This window comes from Stegodyphus dumicola, chromosome X1 (assembly GCF_044657685.1).
Source record: "Stegodyphus dumicola isolate Sdum_Otavi_A_Nest chromosome X1, ASM4465768v1".
NCBI lineage: Eukaryota > Metazoa > Arthropoda > Arachnida > Araneae > Eresidae > Stegodyphus > Stegodyphus dumicola.
In genome coordinates, this window is record NC_140780.1 from 154,100,974 (window position 1) to 154,123,433 (window position 22,460).

The window sequence follows — 22,460 nt, forward strand, 5'->3', positions numbered from 1 at the left end:
TATTATTTTATATTGTATACACATTGCATTTATTTATTTATTTATTATTTTATTTTCATACAAGCCAGTTAAAACGTGTTAAAGTAGAACTGAATTGAATTCAATATAGTATTTATCTGAAACTATATATTTCGAATGAAAGCGGTAAGAGCATAAGTGTGTAAATGAATAAGACAGATAAATATTATTAGTTTAGGCTTAGCGAAAGAATAACGATTTTTAGAGAGAAATTGTAAATATGAATTCGATCTTTATTAAGAGATTAATTTTAAGGACTCATATGTTCCCTAATGGGTCAAAGTATTATTTTTAAATGTCTGCAGTCTTGATTAGGATAAGTTAGGTCATTTGTATATGACAAAAACATAAGGGCTCTTTGTCCTAAGGGAAGAGATGTCTTCGTGGAGGATTTTCTTAAGGGAAACTGAGTATAATATTTCTAAGAGGAAACTGAGTTCAAGTGTAACATTTTGTTTTCATGTTATTTATGGACGAAAGTCGCAAACATATCCATGTAGCCAGCTAGCATGAACCAGCTTCTCCTTGTTTCGAACCTGCCTCAGAATACTAGTATTAAACGACTTTAACCATTCAGTCATTTAAGGGGCTGTTTATGGTTTTGAACAGCATTTTAGTTCTTGCGAAAATTACTCAATAATTGTTTATTCATTAACTTAATAGCGCTATTGTAATTAAACAGTTTTGAATATTTATAAATGTACAAACAATGTTAAAACAAATTTTAAACACCTGCTCAAGCTGTTCTTGTCTGCATATACACTTTCAAAAAGGTGTCTTGTTTCAGAATGGTTTATGCTTTGTTATGTTTACAGAAAATATTCCAGTATATTAGTCATTTAATTTTGTTTTCATTTTTTAACGAAATAAATACTAAAATATAGTTGTTTGAGTATATATATTTTTTTCACTTTTGATACATAGTATTTAACTCATTAAACGTATATTATTAGTAAAACACCATAACTTAAGTTTAATATAATTTATGTAACATAATGATATTATGATACAGTTTCATGAAGATATCTTGAAAAGGTTTTGAAATATCCTGCGCTAAATATGAAATAAAAATGCTGAGATAAAAGCGCGTAAGTTTTTTCTCCCCATAAAATTCACAATCATTATGATTTTAGGAAATTAATTCATATAAATTTTGAACCTATGTTGTAGTGTAATCATTTCCTTGTATCTTCCGAAGTGAAGTTTCTGAAACACAAAACATATTTATAAACAGGATAAAGTTTCTTGAACAGAACAGGTGAGTGTCCCGCATCTCCCTAGATTTTTATTTTATCTTAATGAGCTTTAATCATATGAACTTACCTTTCCTGTGACTTTTTAAATTTCTGTTTGTAATGATATTTCCTAAAAAATACGGAGTATTTTTACCCTTTTTTTAAAAGATTGCTCTAACTGCCACACCTTTTATTTAAATCAGTTTTTTTAAGATTTATCGGTCATGGGATTTATTAAGATAAGGCCTCAGTTAAAGTGTATTTATACAAAAAAATTTGAGTAAAGTTAATAAGAACTGCGTATGACATGAAAGTAGAAACAAGATGATTTAGGGAAAAAACCTTTTCTCTTAGGAGCATTAGCGGAGAAAGATGGTGGTCTTTATTTTCGAAGGAAGAGATATGAATGATATCAGAAGCTAACGTGGGGGAAACACATAATGGTCTTAAAGACAGATATAGATAGAACAAGGTACTGGGGGTAAAAGCAGATTTCGTGGCAAATTAATTTTTGTACCTACCTACACCTTGCCGATTAACACACATCTGGAGCGTTTTAATGAAACTGTTTTGAAATTTGTTTTGTCTGATAATGCAACACAAAGTCTGCCTTTTTAATACCATGTTATTTTTAGTAGAGCTAATACAGCCATTTCTCAGTTAAGGAAAGGATAAAATTATGCTCTGAAAAGGCTTAGCTTGTTTTTTGGACAGACGCAATTATTGTAGCAATAAACGTGTTTGTTGTTAAACATGGAAAAGTTACTCTTATAGACCATTAGCACAAAATGAAATTGTCGACGGAAAAATGCAAAATGTAATTAAAATTTCGAGGGATAGCTCCAGTAATAACAAATTATATCACAGTATTTGGAAATTGCTTTTATTTAAGAAAGTATTTACTTTAATTGTGCAGAATCTTGACTACATAAACACTTAATTACAAAAAACAAAAAGGTTCTAACCTACATTTATACTCGGGTTAGAACTCAATAGCAAGACTTAAATTGTTTCGAAAGTATCGTTCTATAATTCTGTTTATAATTTATGTTCTTCGTTCGTAACGCAATTAATTCTTCAGTTGTTTATAGTTTCTTATTTTTGTTTTAAAACTTAATTCATTTGAAAATAGATTGTTTACAGTATGCTTTTATTTCAGAAAGTATTTACTTTAATTGTGCAGAATTTTGACTACATAAACACTTAACTACAAAAAACAAAAAGTTTCTAACCTACTTTTATACTCGGGTTAGAACTCAATAGCAAGACTTAAATTGTTCCGAAAGTATCGTTCTATAATTACGTTTATAATTTATGTTCTTCGTTCGTAACGCAATTTATTCTTCAGTTGTTTATAGTTTCTTATTTTTGTTCTAAAACTTAATTCATTTGAAAATAGATTATTTACAGTATTTTTCTGTTTGTAGAGACTTTAAGACTTTTTGGTTATCAGGAAAGTAAAGAAATTCGCAGATCAATTGCTAACCGAGTGTGCTATCTAGTTACACCACGAAAGTACGCAGGAGGATGGAGAAAATACCATATATACTTCCACTTTTAAAGGGAGACTGCGGCTGAGGGGACACGACCCTCGCAGATCAATTGCTAACCGAGTGTGCTATCTAGTTACACCACGAAAGTACGCAGGAGGATGGAGAAAATACCATATATACTTCCACTTTTAAAGGGAGACTGCGGCTGAGGACTGCTTTAAAAAAATACCTAATGTCGCTACAGTGGCGCCCGAACAAAAAAGGTGGTGGACGATGAATCTCCACCACCAGAATTTGCCGATTGATCCCTTTTTCCCCAATCACCCTTTAAGAGGGGGAGTATATAAGGTATTTCTCCCGCTTTCTTAGCATGCCTTCGTGTGTACAGATCAACACGCTCGACACGTATTCGAGAGGTCCGTGGTTCGATTCCCGGCTAGGGCATTACTCATTTTTCATGTCTCCTGCTCTCAAAAAATACCTAATGTCTCTATAAAACTTCTCGCAAAAATGCATCCCATCCTTCATGCAGATAGCATGTTTCGCCATATTCAACTAACACAAAAAATACATGTGTTTTACTCTGTATATTTTTTATGTATTATTTATTATTATTATTATGTAATTTTTATTGTTTTATGGGAAGGAAATTAGTTTTCTATTTAAGCAAAAATTTCAAAATATAGCATGTTGCTTTGTTTAATATCATTTCCTAAACGCTGTCTTTTATATTTTATTTATTTATTTATTTTTGACATGCCGAATAGTTGTGGTAATCCTGCATTGAGCGAATTAGTATTAACCTCTTTTGTAGTTGCAACCGCTTGCGTAGCGGTAATTCTTGCCATATGCTTCAAACGCATTCATTAACATAATGAATTACATCGAATAATAATCACAGGATAGCTCTTAAGTGCTTTGCGAAGCTTGTGTGATTTAATTCTTATCACAAGATACCGTTATTTAATTTTGCGATTTGTTAAAACTTTCCATCTCAGTAATATCTCTTTATCAAACTATTAGAATATTTATATAAGTTTCCTACATTTTGACAATATAAAACATAGTCGCAGAATTTCATAATTTTTCACTTTTATTGTATGTAAGTCTGAACTTTCCTCGAGGAAAATGAAGTGCTAGATATTATTGGAAATCAAAGTTACACTACATAAATGCAGGCTAAAACCTAAATCTTTTCCGACAAGTATGAGTTATGAAATCAATCGTAAATGATCTTACAAATGATGATAAAGCGAAAAGGTCTGTATATGTTACTTTTAGGGCATGTGTTGTACTTTTAATTTTGTGTAAATTTACATATATAGTGCTACAGAAAAATGGTAACTTTTCTGTACTTTTAGAAACTCAGAATTTCAAGTAAATCGTTATGTTGCGATAGTCACTTTTTTACAGTAAACTGGTAAAAAAATGTTATATGTCTGAAGTTAAGCAGATAATTCTTTACAGGCAGACATCTATTATTAATTCCCTCTCATGGGTATTATAACTCATGCGAAAAGCTGCAAAACAATTTTTTACAATACCTTTTTTTTAGATTTAACCTTGAGTACCTTGAGTAGCATTCTTTAATGCTCAAAAAAATGCTGAGACAGTTTTCATGCATATTAATTTTGTTGTATGAATCTTTTCAATTAGAACTGAAAATTGTATGACATTATTATATTAATTGTTTCTTAGGATTATGGTGAATATTCACTTCAAGAGAAAAAAGCCTCGAAATTTTTTTGTAAAATTATAACTTTCATAATTCGTGAAAGACTGTTTTTCGAACTTCTCCTAGTTTTGAAGTTCACTGGTAAACAAATTTTTTGCTAAATAACAATCGAAGTAGGTTTAAATGAGCAAAGATGTAATGGTATTCAAAAATGAAATAATGTCTGTAACTTTTGTTAAACCACCGACTCTTGTTTTGGGTTTTCAGAAAATTCTTGCAAGTAAATAAATTAAGAAGGTAGCACTTTTTTGTTTCGATACGGGTGGGAAATTTCACTATAGTTTTTAACTCTCAGATCTCAAAGAAAAATAATATTCTTACAATTTTAATTACCCTTTTTCTGCTTTCAGATTCAAAACTAAAGTGACATCCGAAAAGAAGCATGGGAATGAAGATAAAGTTATCGGCTTTAAGCTAGTTTGGACAGCCGTTGCTTTTGAATTCAACGGTCAGTATTTTGATTTAGTACGTATATATAAATCTGGTAACTTTTTAATGTTGCTTTCTGCCCTCAGTTATTACCACTCTGATTAATATCAAAGAACAAATTCGAATAAAAGTGTGTAAAGCTAGGATGATGTCCAGTCGTTTCAACTGAAAAGCGACATTTTCATCTCTGTTCTTTACAGGTTTTGTTTATTGAATTTATATTATAATTTGCCGGATATTTTCCTCTTAATCACGGTGGCTACTTAAACGATGAATGAAAATAAGAAAAGAATCTAGCTCTGTTTCTCCTTTATCTGTAGTCTTAGACTACTTTATCAACGTATATTTGATTGTTATTGCTTAATTTGCATCGCCAGGAGAGATAGTTTCTCTGTAATACACGTCATTTCTTTTATATTTTAAGTTCAAGATTAAATAAAAGTTTATTTAAAGACGTTTTCTTAATATTTCAGACGTAGCGATGACTCGCTCACTTGCCTGGTAGGATCTGCAACTTATAATTCTGGATCAATAGCAGTCCTGCAATTACATTAAAAAAATCAAAATTCGATATACCGTTAAAGTCTTATCGATACAGTGGAATGGATACAGCTTCACTGTCTAAATTATCTTGTATACATGTTTTTCTTCTTCCGTTGAACTGCTTGACTAAAGCACGTACAATTAACTATGAATCTAGTTTGACCGTTAACAGTACTGAAATTTCCCTGTGTTAGCATAAGATCACTATGTTTCTGCCATCAACTTGTGCGAATTTTCTGTGGGGAAAATGGTTCCAATGTGTCTGTCTGTCATCTAGCCAGTATACTGCACTGGCATCGAGATGACGGCGTAGTAGATAGCGACTAGCATACTCCGTCGCAGTTCTTAAAGCATTGTTATTACATTGTCCAAAAGGAAAACTAAGTGTGACAACACTTACAAACGGAGTACATTTTCACCATGCAAAAAACTGCAGTTAATTCGGTAATTTTTCAGATGGCGCCTTTTTTCTAGTCAAACGAAGGTGTTCAGTTTTATACACCAATCGTAAATAACTTATTATGCGAATGTTAATAATAATGGATAATAATGGATTAAATAGTGTTTATTTTATTGTTTATCGAATTCATTTTTATGCTTCCAACAAATTTTACTTTCTGTGGATAAGATGTGATATCATATTTTTTCTTAAATATTTTCTTCGAAAACTATCAGTAGAAGAGACGTGAATCATTGTAAATTTATTATGTATTAGGATCTTGTCCTATGCTGTTAAGGCTACATTGATAGGACACCCTATGTAAACAAATGTTTGGCTGAAGTTTCGAAAACTGACTTTTGTTTTAAGAATTTATCAAGCATATTGGCCTGTCTACTTAAATAAGTATAAATGAAACTACAAGTCCATACCTTTCTTCGTCTAGATTAATATTGAAGTTAAAAGTGTCTAATCATTTAACTATGTTGATACCATTTTTGTATTTTCGGCAGGTAAATGTGAACAACATGTCTGCCGAGAAAGCCACTACTGCCTGAATACAGCCGCAACTGTGTGTAGTACTATGCCTCAGTATTGTGTTCATAAATCTTTGGTTTGTGACGGTTTACCCAACTGCAGTGAAGATGACTACAGCGATGAAGAGAAATGTAAGTATTATGATTATTTTGGACTATTATAATGCGAGTGTTCTCAACTAGATCAAAACACCGCATAATAGAGTATATCCTCAGGATACCCTCTTTCAGTCGCAAAGTCCTAAGACATTGATAATTCTTAAATTCTCTTAATTCTTAGATGCCCTTATGAATTTGAACCTTAATATATCCTAATGATGTCTTCTTAAGTCGCTGTATCTCGATATACTTGAAGATGTTCTAAAGTTGTTGACTTTCAGATGTATCGAGGACTTCGTCATTTAATATCCTGAGGATATTCCAACTGCATCTTCCGAAGGTTTCCGTCTTCAAATATTCTGAAGATGTTTATTTTGAGCTATTCTATAGGTTTAGGCTCTATAAATCTGTTGAAGTTTGTCTTTCGAATATACAGGGCTATGACATTTACTGGAATAACTTGGGATATATATATATATATATATATATATATTTGGAAATATGTTTCAGCGTAATCTCTGGGAATGCTCTGAGGACAAGGTACGTTATAAATCCTGAAAACACCCTGTACTCTATCCAGAAGATTTAGCGATAATGTCTTAAAGATATACTATTATGTGATTTTAAACGCGCGGGAAGATGTATTTCGAAAGCTAGAGGAATATTCCGAAATGTCTTTAGAATGTGCTCAGAAGTTTTTTATGATGAGTGCAAAGGAGAATTTCATGGTTTCGGAGAAAGGAATTAGACCTCAGGTTGGCATGGTTAATTCGTAACAAATGTTTTACAGCATAAATCGGTGAAGACGGGATTGAAATCATATGACTTAGAACAACCAAGAAACGTTAAACATCGGCAGCATGTAAACGCAGAGAAAAATAATAAAAAAAATAATAAAATATTTCTTTATTTATATTTAATATATATATATATATATGTATATATATATTATAACAATTAACTAATTAATAAATGTATAAAATATACATTTTTTATTAAGTTTAATTAAAAAAAATAATTAATTAATTAATTAATTAAATTTATATATATATATATATATATCTGTCTAAAATCGAAAAGTTAACATTTCTCAGTTTTCCATTTTTCAAACTTTATTCGTGGGAACCATTTAAATAAAAGAATCGAGAGAAGACGAGGGCAATGATCTCGAGGCGAGGCGATGAAGCATCTCTAGCTTATTGCGATAACAATGTGACAATCTTCTAATAAAATGTGAAAATGAAGCGCTTTCGTAAATATATTGTCGGTGTAAATGACGGAGTGTGTAATGTCGGTGTAAATGACGGTGTATTAAACTTTTAAGATGTTTTCTTCCTATCTCAGTTTTCAAACAGTATTCAAACTGAAAACATCATATGCACCAAATTTTGAACACTCTACTCAAAACTGTTTACGTTTTCAAGATTGTCGCAGATTTCAGGACTGATCTGTGAATGTATAGAAATGTGTACAATTAGTTTAAGAACTGAGTAAATCATTGGTTACGTAATTAGCCAATTATTGCTCTGAATGTCTTAAACTATAATATGCTAACTAATATTTTCTGTAGAAAATGAAATATTAATGTGAGTGAAATAAAGGGAATTCCAAAACGTTAAACTTATTTTTAGAGTTTAAGTTGTAAATATGAATCCAACATGAAAATAATGACTAAATAAAGAACCTTTGATTATAGCATTTCGTGATTTCAGTCAGATATGGCTTGGAATGTGGAATTCAGGAACATTATAGGGAACCTTTCATTTGAGTTTTTGTGGTTTGTTATTGATTTAGGAAACACAATTCTCATTACATTTCTCTTTCAATATTACAACTGGAGATATTCTTTAAAAAATGACTGGGTCAAAGTATTAAATTTTAACCTTACATAACAACAGTTTTCTTTTCGAACTTACGAAACTAGTTAACACTGATATAAATTAAAAAGTTAAGCTTTTTATAAATCTTTACTTGGAATATAAAATTTAATTTCTAATTAAATATATACTTTTTCTCGAAATCCGTATGATACAGAAATAAACATTCTACATCGATCACAGCTGAAGGAATTATTTTTTTTTCTCCTTTGAATTTAAAATTTATTTTCAATGATATTTAAATTACTTGCTTGATCTAGGCTAAACAATAACAGGCTTCTGTTTAATGGACTTTGTAATTATGTTATATTCAAAGAATACTATTATGTTTTAAAGCTATTAGCTAAAGGTTTTTATTTAAGCGAAATAAAAATACTTAAGATTAGGTTTCAGTGCCAAAGTGTTCTTTACAACCAGAAGTAGAAAACTGCATCTAGTCAATAGATGTAAAATGATAAATCCAGATAGACTGCATTTATTCATGTTTGCTGCAGATTTAATTGGAATCAATCCAATAAATATCCTAGGTAAGAATATAATGGAGAACACAAGCAAATTGTATGTTTCCTCTTTTTCCTCACAAGAAGATAATTATTTCGATGGTCTCTGTATTGTCCAACATGACGCATAATTGCTTTAGATTGCATTCATTTGAATTTGCGTCATCTTGCGATTATGAACCGGAAAAATCTGTAACTGGGCTTTTGTTCACCTGATTTACAAAACAAATCTCATCTCTGTAGAATTCAGAAATTTCCTCTGCAGGTTCCTCTTCTCTAGATTTTTATTTTCGGTTATTCCTAACTTGGAAATTCTTAATGTTAATTAGGTTCTCTGGAGTGGGAGATAAGCATTCGTGCTAACTCATGTGAAGTATAATAATTATTCTCCAACGAACAATATCCTTTAGGAAGTGGTTTCATGAGACTCGTAACAATTTTGGATAAAATGGAAATTTCTCGTATTTTTCATCGTGTTTCTTTCTCTTGAATAAACTTCTAGATAATATATGTGCATGTAGCTGTCAAATCACGAAAAATAATGCAAAACTGGTGTTCGGTCTAATATTCTGACTCTTCTACTAGTAGTTGTTTACTTCTATTCACTTGTTTAAAAACGTCTTGCATCCATGCAAAACTGTGCTGTGTTGAAGTGATTATCTTCTAGATTTCACACTAGCTACCATAAAATAGGCTGCTTTCATAATTAAGTTACTCTCCACTCTTCCTGCGATATAATCTCCATTCTTGACAAAGTGTTAGAATTTTCGAAATATGCACAGAGATGAGATTCTACAGAGATGAGATTCTACAGAGATGAGATTTGTTTTGTAAATCAGGTGAACAAAAGCCCAGTTACAGATTTTTCCGGTTCATAATCGCAACAACAAAAGAAAATGTTCTCCACAAGTGAGGTATCGTGCTAATAAAAAGAAGATGCGAATCTAAGTGAAGAATTTTCCGTAGATGGCACATTTTTGAAGTGAACTCGCTTGGAGAAGGAGCCTCTTGATCCTAGCAAGGATGTCGGAGAATTGATCAATCTGTTAGTGTAGGCATCTAAATGAGGTACTGGGCTGGGAACTGATGAGTACTGGATTAGTTTATTTATTTCTTATTTTATGTATATAAATTTGTAGAGAATCATTAGAATTTTCATTAGAATTTTTGAACTGTGAAGCAGCATGGTGTTGCTCTCGCCGGGTTTCAGAGTACGAACATTCCACTTGCTAAATGGATGGGCTAACCGTTTATGCCGCAAAATAGTATGCCGGGAAATGCGATATCCCTTATATTCACTCTCTCTCTCTTAAAGGGTAACTAAACATAGCATGAGACTCAGTCGACCAAATTCAAGTAGTGGCGTGTTCTTGTCCACCAATATTTAGTTCGAAGGACACTGTAGAGACTATTTAGATATTTCAAAACCAGAAACCGGAAATAATCATCTGTGCCCTCGGCGGCATTTAAACCTCAAATCTTCCAGCTGCAGACTAAACATGATACGCTCTTACACTACAAGAATTCGTAACGGGTGATACGATAATTCCTTTTAAATTTCTTTAAAAAATAATTTGGTTCAATAAATGTACTCAGTTAAAGTTATTCTTGAGATTAAAGATTTTGAAATCAGACGCTATTCAACGTAAAACTCAATCAGTGCAAAACTCCTTCTAAAGATTATTTTAAGCTCAACAATAATTCACTTTACAAGCGGACATGTTTCAGTAGCCAAAAGGCGAGAATAATTGCGCAATGCAGGAAAACTTTATTAAATTCTAAATCAAAGAAAGGGGATTTAAGTAAGATTTTTTTTTGCTGAAAGAAGAAAATAAAGGCAATTTAATCCCTAAAATATGAAACATTTTTTAGAATTTAATCTCTCTAGAACGGATGTAAGGTAATATATAATCCTAATAAAGGTAATTTAATTTAAAACATTTTGTATGTTCTTTTATTTATATTTGAGACTGCGTCGTGACTTCTACGTTCTGTGAATCAGCATTAAATATGAATATTGCACGAAACTAATAAAATAAAAGCACCTGAATTGCATCATAATTTTGGATTAGTAGAAAATAATGGACTCAGAATTCTAGTGCAATAATGCTCTGCATGGCGGTGTAGTTTTCAGTGTCCCTGTAAGGAAACTAAAGAACTGAAGATAAATTTCTCCCAATAAAAGGTTTGTTTTACCGAATACAGACGCTTGCGCTATTGGGACTAACAAGAGAGTTCATATTTGTTACTCCCTTTTTAATGAGATTTTAAGGAGTTTTTTTATCACTAAACCAAATTATAAGGAATTACTAAATGAAACATTACTCAAGAGAACCTAATAGGGTTTATTAGATTAACGCATAAAACACTAGGATTCTCTGCTTATGATGAAGCGGTACTTCCGTAATGATGATATCCCTTGTTTTGTAGTGGTTCTTAACTTGACTAAAATATACAAAATATATCATTGTGTTGTGTTCCAGAAATTTTAAATGAATTAACCATAGGGAAACAACCCTGGTTAGTAAGAGTGCAGGTACCAGGGGAAAAATATTAAGCAACTAATTTACATCAAAGTTATTTATTTTAGTTAGTCTTTTAATTAATTAAAATTAAAATATCTCAAGCATTACTTCCGGGAGATAAAGAATCACTTATTAACCTTTAAAATTTCTTAACAATTTAGTAACACAATATGGTCAAGGACAAAATTAAATCAATCAGAGACAATGTGTGTTTACAACAACAACAAAAGAAAATGTTCTCCACAAGTGAGGTATCGTGCTAATAAAAAGAAGATGCGAATCTAAGTGAAGAATTTTCCGTAGATGGCACATTTTTGAAGTGAACTCGCTTGGAGAAGGAGCCTCTTGATCCTAGCAAGGATGTCGGCGAATTGATCAATCTGTTAGTGTAGGCATCTAAATGAGGTACTGGGCTGGGAACTGATGAGTACTGGATATGTCCAATGCCGAAAAATAGTTGCGGGTCTTTCTAGAAAAATGGTCGAGGATCTCTGCTCCGCCGTTCAGAAACAAAATTTTAAGGAATCAGGATCTAGTCCATTAGCCTCATTATCGTGGATTTATTTCGCTGGGTTACTGCATTGGGTTTTACCTCCACCGCGAGAGATGTAGAGATACCTCAGACATCGTGATGGTAGCGACGCTTTGTTTCAACTCCTATTCAGTAACAATTTTCTTTCATTACTGTGGCAAGTGCCCCATGAGGTGTGGCGCAGAGTAAATCAGAAAAAAAAAGAGTGAATTCCCTCATGGATCTACTATCTTCACCTACTGAGATTTTTTATTAGGTGATTTAATTTATTGCCCAATCAAAATAATTTTTCGAATTACGATGCAATCTAACCTTACACCCGGAAGCTACGCTATTATTTTGGCAAAGATAAGAGTTCAAAGCTAAGTTCGTAAATACACAAAGTTCTTAGTGTGAATTAAACACTTCTGTTTTAAAGTCTTGAAATTTAGACTCTAATTTATGTATATACTATTTACACAGTCTTTTAGATATGCAGAATGCTGAAACTTGTGATTTCTTGGTCACGTGACGTGAACCAGCTAGTGGAAAAGCTTGCTCTTTCATAATTTCCTTAAATGGAGAAATAATCTTGAAAATTCTTTTTAGGTTTGAAGTGACATGTTGCAGGCCGACGAATTGGAAATTAATGCAAGAAAAGTCACGTGGTATGATTTGGCTAATGGGAACTTCACGTTCAAACTTTGATAGTAAAATTTGTAGCGACATTATGTATTTTTCTTTAAAGAGAAGACAGAAAAAATGAGCATTGCCCTCGCCGGGACTCAAACTTCGGACCTCTCGAATACGCGCTGGGTGTGCTGGCCATTATACCACGAAGGCATGCTAAGACGGCGGGAGAAATACCTTATTTTTCACCTGCAACCCGTTTTAAAAAATGCAGGTTACCACATTCCTGAAAATGTCCAAAAAGAAGGCAGAGTTTTAAGCCCCCCCCAGCCAAAAACAAAACAATACAAAAATTTCTACTTTTACTTTATTTCAGTTCAAACTCTTTCATCCTTTTCGCCAACTAAGCCAAAAAACGTAACCCTTTTCGCTTGATTTCCAACCTCTCAGACCTGGATGTGAGATAAGAGAACCAGATTTAATCACTTAATGCAGGTGATCTCTCTTGAAAACAGAGTTAAATTTAGCTTTTGAAAGCTAGAAAAATTTTCGTTATTTCTAATGAAAATATATACTTATCTGCAAATTATTTCTCAACTAATTAACTTATGTCAACAAGTATCAGTTTAGAACAAAGGCATATTTTTAAGTTATACTGTGTAAATCAATAATTTATATTTTTAAATTGCAGTGCTATTAAAAAATCCTTAAGACGCGTGTCTCTTAATGAGTTAACCTAAACTAAAAGCCGAATAAGTGACTGCTCAAAATAAATAAAGTAACTTTAACAAATTAATTATAAACACACCTAATTGAAAGGTAACTTAGTAAATTAAAGTGTGTAGCTGAATTTGGAATAAGATTTTAATGATTCTAATTAATTTGACTACACAACACGTTCGTAGAGAAATGTTTAAGGAAAATTGTCTAATATTCATATTGCGCATGTGGAAAATTACATAAATGGACATGTCGAAAGACCTTAGCCAGTTTCGAGCACGAATCGAACTAGAAAATTTCAGTGGTATTATCCGCTTAGCAGTTGGTGGATCTAATAAAGAATAGAAAGTCTGTCTTACATTTTACAAGTGTCATGGAACATACTTATGAGTAAATATTTCACATGTATTATGTATTTTTAAGATTAAATATATCATTGATAATTCTTAATTTAATAGTAAACTTAACGTAATAAAGTGCGAAAATTTTCCTTCATAAAGAGATTCTTAGAAATATTTCCATGGTTTTACTTTTAGGAATCGCTAATAAGTGGGTCAGTAAGGTAATGCACTAAAAGTAACATCTTAATTAGGAAAAACTGTGGAGTTAAAATAATGATTTATCTGCTTAAACATACGGGATGGATTCCTCTTCAAGTATGGCTATGCCGAATAAATATGTAACTTGTATTATGTTAACTAATCAGTTACTGCAATTTCAGTTTTTACTGTAACTTACTATAGTGTACTTTTTACTATAAAATTTCCATATTCCTCATCAGAATGCAAATTAACTTTGAATGTATTCAAGTTTGAATATTAGAAGGATTCTGGCACGCGCGTTTGCTGTTAGTTTTTCGTCAGCTGTTTTTAAAAATAATATTCCAGCTTTGGCATTGTCGCTAACCGATACGCTAACCGATACCGAACTTGCAAGCTAATAAAATAACCAAGCCATTTTATTTCTTATTTTACTGAATGCATAGTCTTAGAGGACGGTGCCTGCGTTTAAATTCAATTGTTTGTTATTTCTTAATTTACATAACCACAAATTGGAGTTCGTCTGTAGCACAAGTTGTGCCTTTATATTGAGTTTTCGACAGAAATAAAAAGGTTATTTTAAACCTTCTCCTGTGTTTGTGAGTTAATGAGATGTAGCGTTAACTTGCTGTTATTCTAGTAGGATCTGCAGGATTTTAACCTTTAGCTTCAGATACAATAGCAACTCTACAAATGCTTGTATGTAAAGGGCGCATTATCCCATTATTTAATGTGTACAGGAATGTGTTTGTACAGGTTAAAATGCAGATTTTTTATCTTAAGAAATGTGAAATACAAACGCGGCTGTAAGAAATGAATTACAATGACTGAAAAGTGGAAGATATAGTAAATCATAAAGAAGACAAATAAAGCAGAATAAAGAAAAATCATAGAAAACGAAGTAAAGATAATGAATAAAAGAATGGATAGCTCCATAAAACACCAATGCATATTTCCTGAGGCAGCTTTCTTGTGGATAACTCTTTTCTTCTTAATGTTTAATAAAAATACTAGCTAATTCTGCTTCGAGACATTTTCACCGTCGTAACTAATCAACCAGATAAATTATGAGAAAAACTGGAAAGGAAAGTAAGTTAAAAATGTTATAGTAAATACGGAATGAGGAGAAAGACATTATTACAAAACAAAGTTTTTCAAACCGAGAAGAGAATTTAAATGTGTATAGTAAACAAAAATTAAATGCAATTTTATGACAGGAATAAAATTTAGGAATCAGATTCAAAATTCCAACTTAGATGATATATAGAAGTTCATTTCTAAAAAAGAGCAAATCTTGACTCAAATACAACAAATGTTAGACAAGAAGTAAGACTAAACTGAAAGAAAAATATTCGAGAAATAATAAATAGAATAAATACATTGAGAATTAAAAAAAAACTATTCGGAAATTAAAGGATTAAAATAAAAATTATGTTTGAAACTTAATTTATACATTAACAGTTTGGAACTTACAAAACTTTCAGTGAAACTGAAATTAAAACTTACAAACAATATTAGATGCAGATATAAATTAAAGTGTACGAAACTAATCAAAGAAATGGACATGAAAATTAATATTTCTGTAAGGAAATGAAAATGTTAAAATAAGGAAAAAAAATCTATGAAAACTGCGAATAATAAATCAAACAGAAATATTAAACCTCAGAATAAAATTGACTGATAAAAAACCGGAAAAATCATAACAAAATGAGCGTTAACATTTATGAATTGAAATAAAATGTAAATAAATATATTAGATGGATTTGGAAAGATATTGAAATATGATGGAAGCTCAGAATTAAGTGTTAAACTGAAAGAAATTAAATTAAAAAGAAGTCAAACTGCTAGGCAACAGACTTAAAAATATTCAAACTCTTATGTGAAGTTTGGTAAGATAACAAGGATAAATAAATAAAGACACGAGAAATATGATGTATTAAGGAAATGCAACAAATATTTCATATTAAAAAATATAAACTTATATAAAGTTTATACAAATTATAAGTAGAATTTAAAAATTCAAAATCACTTTATTCGTCTGATGTCATGTCTTTAATCTGTTATCGATATGCAGCTAACAAATATGAACTCGTAATCCACTGAATTGGATATCGAGAGTAATCACCAGTTCAGTGCAAATGCTTTGTAATAATGATCCTCACAACGTATTTGTACGGAATAGTGGATTGCGAGTAAATAACCTGATTGTTAGTGAAACCTAGGGAAAATACTTGCTGATTTAGTTCTTAGAATCTAATGCTTTTCAATCTTTGTAAAATAAATGATATTCTTTTTTTATCTCTTTTTACCTTGGTGTATTAAATCTGAACTCCGAGAAAACCCTTTTTTAATAAAAGACTGGTATCATCCACGTGTTATCATATTTAGTAACAAGCATTCAAAGAGAGAGATTAAATAAATTTTCTGTTTTGCATGGCACTAGCTTTGAATACTTCTCCTTTTATTATTATTTTATCCTCCTGAAATGCTGAGAACTTTTAATGAGATCTCTGATCCTTGCGATAAGATATATTCCACGAGGGATTATTCAGCTCCATAAATCTTTTCAAAATAACTTTATCAGATCTTTGGATTGAACTATTTTAATACATTCCAAATTTTATTCATTAAATAAGGATAGTTATCAGAAACAAAGGAGAAAACTTGCAGTATTTCTTCGATTTAAAAGGAAAACGTTAGTTCCTCTGCTTTCGAATGCACGAAAATGTGTGTAGTTGTATTTATGAGTAATATTCAAGTTAAATAATACAAATTAAAGAGCTAATTTGAAATTACTTTAACTGAAGTCATTCATAGAATTAATTTGAATTATTTTTGTATTGTAATAATTTTGAATTTCCCAGTCAATATCAAAAACTGTACACTTATTTCTTTGGGATGCTTTCAGTAATGATGTCTGTAGCTTCGTGAAGAGCAGAGTTTATCCATGAAACAATCAATCTTAATAAAGGTATCTGCACCATTTTACTAGCGTGTTGTTATGGAGTTAGAATTTTGGTTTGGTTTTCGATTTAATATGGCAAACGGTAATCCTACGATGTAATGGCGATGCCTTGATAGAAAAGTGCATAACGTGTATGGAAGATGTTTTCGTGTTAAATTCTAACTCTGGTGAAAGTGCTAAATACAACTATCTGGCCTTATATCATTATAAAGACTAGCGGCACTATCGAATTTCAGTGTAATTAATTTTTTCACCCGTTTCAGACTTGTGTTGCCCTGTTTAAAAGACATCGAGAATTTCTTTATCGCTTTGAAGAATTTGCAATTCTACTATTCTTAAAAATGTTTTCACTTCATTGGCTTTCATTAAATGCTTAACTGCTTATACCCGATTGCATTTTAAAGCCTTTTTAAAACTCTTTTTGGGTGGCCAGATAACTTAAGACTTCAGCCCACTCAAAACCTTACATGCTTTTAATGACTCTTTTATAATATACTGTCCAGCAGTATTTTTAAAATTAATACCATTTATCTGATGCGTTGCTTTCCTGTGTGATTACTTTTTCATTTTTACAGACATAATATTCTCTATTTAAGACTTTAAATATTTAAAGCGTCAATTTAATCTGCAAAAACTATGAATACCAGTTAATTTATTTAACATATCTTAAAAAAAGTACTGAAACCACATGCTTTTAACAATAGTGTGGTGATCATAAGTATAATTATTATGATAATGCCCGTATGATATATTTATATCTTAATATCTACCAGTTTGAATAAAGAAAGAAATGTTATTAATATGAACCCTAGGCCCACAGGCACGATGGCGCCGGCCGATCGTTTAACGTGTGGCCACCGCTGTGCGGTCACAATCTTGAAAAGTAAATGGCGCTCGCCGTCCAACAGATATTCTAGAATGTGCTCTTAGGGACAAAAAGGTTGAGAACCCCTGGTCTAGTGTGTTTGCTTTGAAGTTTTGTGCTGTAAAAATTGTGGTAAAATGAGTTTTCTTAATGCATGCTTTATGAAATGGATTTACAACATTGTCTAAATATACTTTTTTCCATTATCACCTGTTTCACTAAAAGTAAAAATTACTTAAGAAAAATATATTTACTAGGTACATTACTAAATCCCATTTAAATTTTACACTAATGAGGTGGTACAAGACGCATGCAGCATATCTAATGCTTCTAGGATGTACTTGCAGAAATTCTTTACAGATAAGCGTCATAATGTAATTGGTTTCATTCCCAAATTAGAAAATTATTTGAAAATGCTTAAACGCTCTCTCATTTGTGAAAGAACTAACCCATATTGAAGTGCTACCCTGAGAAACACTAAGAAAAGAATAACATTTAAAAATTATGTGCGAAGAGGTTGATTAATATCAAGCTATGTTCAAAACTACGTTCAAACTATGTTCAAAACTTATCAAAGTAAATATTTTTAAAACTTAGCGATAAATGAGGCCCTTCTCCTGCCTTTGAATTATTCTCTCGGAAATATCTAACATTATTCTTCGCAAAATATCAGAAACCTGTAAATCTTTTTGACTGTGGGTAATAACGATGAATTTTTTCTACGTAACTGACAACTCTCCTTGAAATTATTTCCGATAAATTACGCTAGCGTTCATTTTGGTTGCCCATCACGTATTTGTTTTTTAGCCCAAATTCATTGATTATAGTAGAAGTCTCATCAACACCGGCAGTATTGGATTTGGATGTTTTCCTTTAGACAGCTGCTTATTTTCTATTGCTTAAACTGGTGTTTTCCTCCTAATTTTTTATCTTAAAGGTGAGTATTTTATTTTCAGACATTAATGTCAAAGAAAACTCATCTCATAAGAGTTTTTTATTAAGCATGAGTATCTCTTTTTTGTACTTAACAGACTTGATAACCGCATTACTTTAATAGGTCTGTATCTCTACCAGCATTAACTCTTCAAGTTCTGAGAAGCAGTTTGCATTAAGCAACTTCAAAAATTAATTATTGCAGAGCGTATATTGTTAACTTTAATACTTTAATGATCCTAATAAATACATTTTTTTCTTCTTTTGTTTTGACTCAAGTATATCTAACAGGATTTCTGCTTCTAAATTGAAGAATGTAGCTAGAATATATCACGCAAGGAACTGCGACCAATAATTGAGGTTTCCATGAGTATACATGAATTGCATGCATATAGAAAATATAATATCTAAAAGACAGAAATACAGACTTCCCTGCTGTAATTGGTTGTAAAGCTGTCTTATCTAAACAGTAATAAAAGTCTTAAGTATATTGCGACTTCAGTGGCTTTGATAATCTTCCTCAGTATCAAATATTTTGCTATTCAAAGTTCTCACTATGGCTATTGCTCACAGCTTCGAGACAACCAGGGATAAGATCTAGATGGGACTTGCAAGAGCTGATATTTTTAGAGACATGTTACACTGTATGACTTTAAAACAGCATCCCTTTTATTTCGCAGTTCTTTATCATATACACCACGTTTTAGGTGCAATAAGATTTCTTCTCCTTGTGTCACTGATGCTCAGTTTAGATAGCGTGTTTTAGTGTAGTGAGATTTCCTGCTATTGTTGTCACTTTCACAAAAGAGCAGCAGGATTGTGCATACCTAAATTTAAATCAAGGAGAATATGATTTTTTATACATAAACAGTTTTGCGCAGGATATTTTTTAAACTATGGTTTAGTCCAGGTTCATTCACACTGACATTATGAGCTACTATTATAAGGTAATTCTCCCGCCTTCTTGGCATGCCTTCGTGATGTGGTCTGTACGCTGGGCGCGTATTCCAGAAGTCCGTGGTTCGATTCCCGGCGAAGGCCGTTGCTCATTTTTCATCTTGCTTGCTTCCAAAAATACCTAATGTCTCTACACTATACTGACCGAAAAAAGTTTTGTTTTTAAGATTTACAATTTTATTTGTAGTTACAATTAAATGGATATCAGAATTAGAATGCAAAAATTGCATCTTCCTGGAAGAAGCTCACAAATAATGAAAATGTTTCTCGTTACTGATCGCCATTGTATTTATTTATATCTTAGTTCACAATATAGTAATTCTAATATATTCACACATTCTTCGAAGGCATAGTCATATAATCAGAGGTGCTGTCAAAAAGGGCTTTTAAGATCAGCTGCACTAAAGTTCTCACGGGAAAATGTTCCATATATTATGTTAAAGATTCTTTGCAAAATGTTTTAATTTTTTTCAAAAAACTTTAGATCTAAATCATACCTTTGATAAATTAATTAGAGCAAAATCGTTTCGATCATATTGTTCCGGATTTTGGATTTAGATAGGTAATTTTAAAAGAATTATAACTAAAGTTTTTTGTGAAATGTAGCTCGAGACAAATTTTAAGAGAAATATATGCCGGAGAAAAATACAGGGACTCGTGCATTTAACATTTGAGTAAATGGGTATCTCGGTAATTTTTACTAAAGTAGAATAAATGTTATTGACCACTATATTAGCTGTAACCGTAATTCTGTCCTCGCATTGGTTTCTAAAAATTTGAGAAGCAGAAAGTACTAGAAATATCTCGCGGCCGGTTAAAAACTATTTAAGGTCGAAGAGAAAGCATCTGCTGTCAGTTGTTTAGCTAGCTGCTGTTGTTATTGTGGCGAGTTCAGCGTGAGATCGGATTAGATTTATCTTCAGATGCGATTTTGAATTGTGCTGTATTTAACGTTTTTAGTAGTTTGAGGTATATTATTGACTGTACTGCGTGATATTGTGAACACTTGTACGAATATATCTGAGGAAAATTCTTGAGTTTTGAATATGTTTTTCATAAGAACAGATTTCATTAACCTTTTATCGGACTTGGTCATTCAATCTATTACGAACCCGTAAGCACGCAACAATATATTTCTTGAACATCACTGTTATTTTGTGTACCTTCTTTTAAAGAGAAGGTAAATATGACAGGTATTTTAAAGACATATTTTCTGAACTGTGTTTCTGTCAAGAAATCTGTCATCAGGTCAATAATTAGAGAAAGCCTTTCAGAAACAGGAATTTTAATATACCAGTTAAAAGCGAAGGAGAAAGAAGTGTTATAAATACATACATAGAAGTTTAATCACGATTATGATGACACATTTAATACTCAATAAAATGTTGTTAACCTATATTAAGTACAGTAATTAGCAAAAAATAAGCGGCAATTAAAATAAATTGGAGGCTTCAAAGCACGAGTGACTTCATTCCACTTTTTTAGAAAATGGATTTATATACAGATGCAATTGCGAAATAACAGCTCTCAGTACTCGGAATAAATAAATCCTAAATATACAAATTTTTCTCACAGATGACTTATCATGTATGAGCCGAGGATACAATAGTACTAAAAACAATCAACAAAAGCTAAAAGAAAAGGTATGGATGTAAAAGAATTAAAACACATAATTTACATATAAGGTACATGCTGCATCACCGAAAGCAAGTAGGCAACCAAAATTAGCATAAAATAAAATTACGCAGTCACATCACAACGTCATAAAAAGGGCCTTCAGCGTCAGTTCACAAGCAGCGATAATTCTATCTAATCCGAGATAGTCAAAGCGGAAAGCATGAGCTGAAGACACCATTGGCACGATGAAATGCGTTGGAGGGCTGTCGGGATGTTGCCAAGGTGATGCAAGACAATCCGCTGTTGCGAAAGAGCTGAATATGCATCATAGTGTCGTCAGTAGGCTGTGGAATGGTTACCGGAGGAATCAAAACCCCTGTCGAAGACGTGGGTCTGGACGCCGGAGATTATTACAACAGCAGACAATCGCTTCCTGTCGCTATGCGCAAGGTGCCGTAGATTACTGACAGCACGAGAGATGGCGTTGCATCTTCTTACTGCTACAGAACGGACCATGTCCCGCCAAACTGTATTGCGTCGATGGCATGAAGGTGGACTGTATTGCTGGGGTTTTGGGTTCCTTTGTCCCCATCAACTGTATTTTTATAGTAAATATTCTTTTTCTATTAAAAAAGGAAACTGCTCAATAGATTTGGTTTGGTTTATTTGAATATGGCTAAGCATTCATGGGCTACCTGCTTAATGGGTGAGATGCTTTCGTGGAGGACTTTCTAAGGAAACTGGTTCCTATGCACGTTACACATAGGGAAAACCAGGCAAGCGCCCATACAGCCATCCCGTTGTGGAAATCGCACCTCAGACCGAGCTACCAGTGTTCAGCTATTTTACCGTTCGGCCGCAGGTGGGCCCAGATCAGTAAATTTCCATTTGAGTGAGATTTACATAGGTAGTAATCGATTTTAATATATTTTCCAACACTGTGGTCTTTTAGGAGAGGGATCGCTTGTTTCTATCGTTAAAATAGATTCAATTGTTAAAAATAACTCGTTTCACAGTGGTGCTAAGAAATTGCAACATAATGTGATTTCATTTTGAGACATGAAAACTGAAAATGGAGAAATTAACTTATCAATTATAATACAATTGTAATGATTATTTATTATCGAATATACATTATAATTATTATTTATGATGATAGTTAAACTATTAGAATTCACTGTAATCATAATATAATAATGAAAATCATACAACAAACCATAATAGTTAAATAACTATAATGACAATTGCAATACAATAAAATTTACTTACTAAGTTTTATTATGAAAATAATTTA

At 31.9% G+C, this 22,460-nt stretch overlaps 1 protein-coding gene across 9 annotated transcripts in view; it reads left to right on the plus strand.

The window, feature by feature from the left end:
* Positions 1–22,460, plus strand: part of LOC118196632 (neuropilin and tolloid-like protein 2) — a 444,544-nt gene that overhangs the window by 410,390 nt on the left and 11,694 nt on the right. For all 9 annotated transcript variants that reach the window (XM_085807315.1, XM_085807316.1, XM_085807311.1 and 6 more), the window contains 2 exons: positions 4,832–4,929; positions 6,405–6,560. In XM_085807315.1, the coding sequence (XP_085663441.1) occupies positions 4,832–4,929; positions 6,405–6,560 (254 nt within the window). The remainder of the gene's footprint in view (positions 1–4,831; positions 4,930–6,404; positions 6,561–22,460) is intronic.